Source organism: Penaeus chinensis, chromosome 17 (genome assembly GCF_019202785.1).
Source record: "Penaeus chinensis breed Huanghai No. 1 chromosome 17, ASM1920278v2, whole genome shotgun sequence".
Taxonomy (NCBI): domain Eukaryota; kingdom Metazoa; phylum Arthropoda; class Malacostraca; order Decapoda; family Penaeidae; genus Penaeus; species Penaeus chinensis.
Window position 1 is genome coordinate 21259828 of NC_061835.1, and position 2500 is coordinate 21262327.

The 2500-nt window shown below is 32.6% G+C and overlaps 1 protein-coding gene across 2 annotated transcripts in view; it reads right to left on the bottom strand.

The window, feature by feature from the left end:
• LOC125033904 (TBC1 domain family member 9-like) overlaps positions 1–2500 on the bottom strand; it is a 30005-nt gene that overhangs the window by 11333 nt on the left and 16172 nt on the right. For both annotated transcript variants that reach the window (XM_047625483.1, XM_047625482.1), the window contains 2 exons: positions 2048–2207; positions 740–880 (listed from right to left, as the gene is read on the bottom strand). In XM_047625483.1, coding sequence (XP_047481439.1) covers positions 740–880; positions 2048–2207 — 301 coding nt within the window. The remainder of the gene's footprint in view (positions 1–739; positions 881–2047; positions 2208–2500) is intronic.

Consider the following 2500-nt stretch of genomic DNA (forward strand, 5'->3'; position numbering starts at 1 on the left):
CTCGTAGCGCTTTGGCGCGCCACCATGGCATACAGCTGCATGCCACAGTTTGAGCAGTTTGTTATGATGCCTCAGGGCGTGACCAATCGGGAAGGGGTTAAAATCAATGATTATCCTAGAGTTAGTCTAATGAATATGTTTGGACGTATTGATCTTACTTTAATTTACATATTCTTTATAGTTATGTTCAGATCATATCACTGATATTATTGCAATCAAGTCTCATCCAGTATGAGACTTTGTTGACTACAAGATTTATAATCATTGAAATCTGGAAATGAGGAGTAAAAGAGAGAACTGTACTATTTTCTGAATATTGATTAGTCCACTCATTTTTATCCAACTATATCAATTTTTGCACAATTTCCTGACTTCAAAAATCAATGATTATCCTATAGTTAGTCTAATGAATATGTTTGGACGTATTGATATTTTCCCAAATCCATCTAAAAAGGTAAATACACATACAAACTTGCAAACTAAGCCATCATGCAGAGAGCTATGCAGTAGAGTGGCCAGTTACCTTCCGACTCCTAGCAGAAGCCTACCTAATGCCACCTCAACTGAGTCAACTGACCAAATTCTTAATGTTAGATTATCTCCCAACATTATAGCTTTTATTTTTCTTACCCTGATTAACAAGATAACATCCCTCCCTCTTGCCTTCATAGAAACCCATTATAACCCCCACAAGTCATAATAAACAGATGCAAAATGCCCCCAAAATAGCTCTTTATACCCTGCTTAGGTGATGTCTCTGTTGTATGGGAATCCGTGTCATCGGGTACCTCCAGGTCGACTTTCCCCTTCTTTGGGCAGTCGTCCATGAAGTCGAAATACTCCTCTGCCTCCACAGCTGCCTCTTCCTCTATTTCCTCCGCTGGAATATATACAGGAGAAAAAGCTGAAGCATCATCCAAGTCATTCATTTTTTATTGTTCTATTTGTATATTCACTGGTTTCTTTGTTCTATTTATCTTTTTTCATATTCCAAAAAATCTTGTAAAGGCACAGGAATGCTAGCAATTTATCACTAACAAATCCTTGATAACATGCTCAGATAGTATTGTTCTGAAGAGCTTGCACATATTGGATAAAATCCATATTCTAACTGAAGGGATAAAATAAATTACCTTAGCTGCATATAATTTAGTACTAATTATGTGGTAGATTTGCATCTTTCCTTTCAAAATATTGCTATCTACTTCAGTTATCTCAACACAAAAGCTATGGTTGTGACTATGAAATATATACACTGTAGCTGTTACATCATTGTTTACAAGACATTAAAATTTACCAAGACATGTCCTCACTTGCTCTCCTTCCTTGTTTCATTTTCAGATATATCATTTCATATAGAGCAAAACACTTTTTAAAAATTTGTGTATCTTAACATACATATAATTTACCAAAAATATGACTTGGAGAAAGTATCATACAACAGTTATACAACAGCTAATTAAATAACATGTAGAAACAGCAGACTTATTTATTCATTTTAATTGTGTTGCATATCCCATATTAAAAAAAGAGATAGATCGTAAGAACCTACAGATCTTTACTAATGAATCTTATCATATAATCATCAGACATTAATTACTTATTTAATTTCCATATTCTTTCTTCTCTCTATATCCATGCCAAGACAATGATATTCTCACATTGTTCTAAATATCTATGTTACACTAAATCATGTTTTCCCTTAGTGCAGTTATCCTGATCCCAACAATCACTTATAATATATATATATATATATATATATATATATATATATATATATATATATATATATATATATATAATATCAATAATAATAACATAATTTCATGGAAATAACTAATTAAATGTATCAGCACACAAGCACATGCTCACAAGCACACAAACACATGTGCACACATACAGACACACACAAACACAAATACACACACACACACACACACACACACACACACACACACACACACACACACACACACACACACACACACACACACACACACACACACACACACACACACACACACACACACTCTCTCTCTTATCTTACGTTTTCTTGGCTTATCAACTTCGTCTAAGTTTGGAGGGAAGGCTAAATGTAGGTAGTAGAATAATCGCAGCTTTCGAGCAAAGTCTCTGCCGCACAGGACACCAAAGAGCCAGGCCACAGACCGGAAACTAAGGACATGGGATCCATCAACATCTAACATCTGTCGAAAAAGAGGATGGTATTATACGCAGAATATGAACCTCAAGATCATCGTAAAAGGTAATAAAAAATTAACAAACCAATAGGAAAACTAATGACAAATTATCTATATATAAATAAATAAATATATATGTATATGTGTAGATGTGTGTGTGTATATACATATATATATATATATATATATATATATATATATATATATATATATATATATATATATATATATATATATATATATATATATATATATAAATATAAATATATATATATATATCATATCATAAAGACACTGAT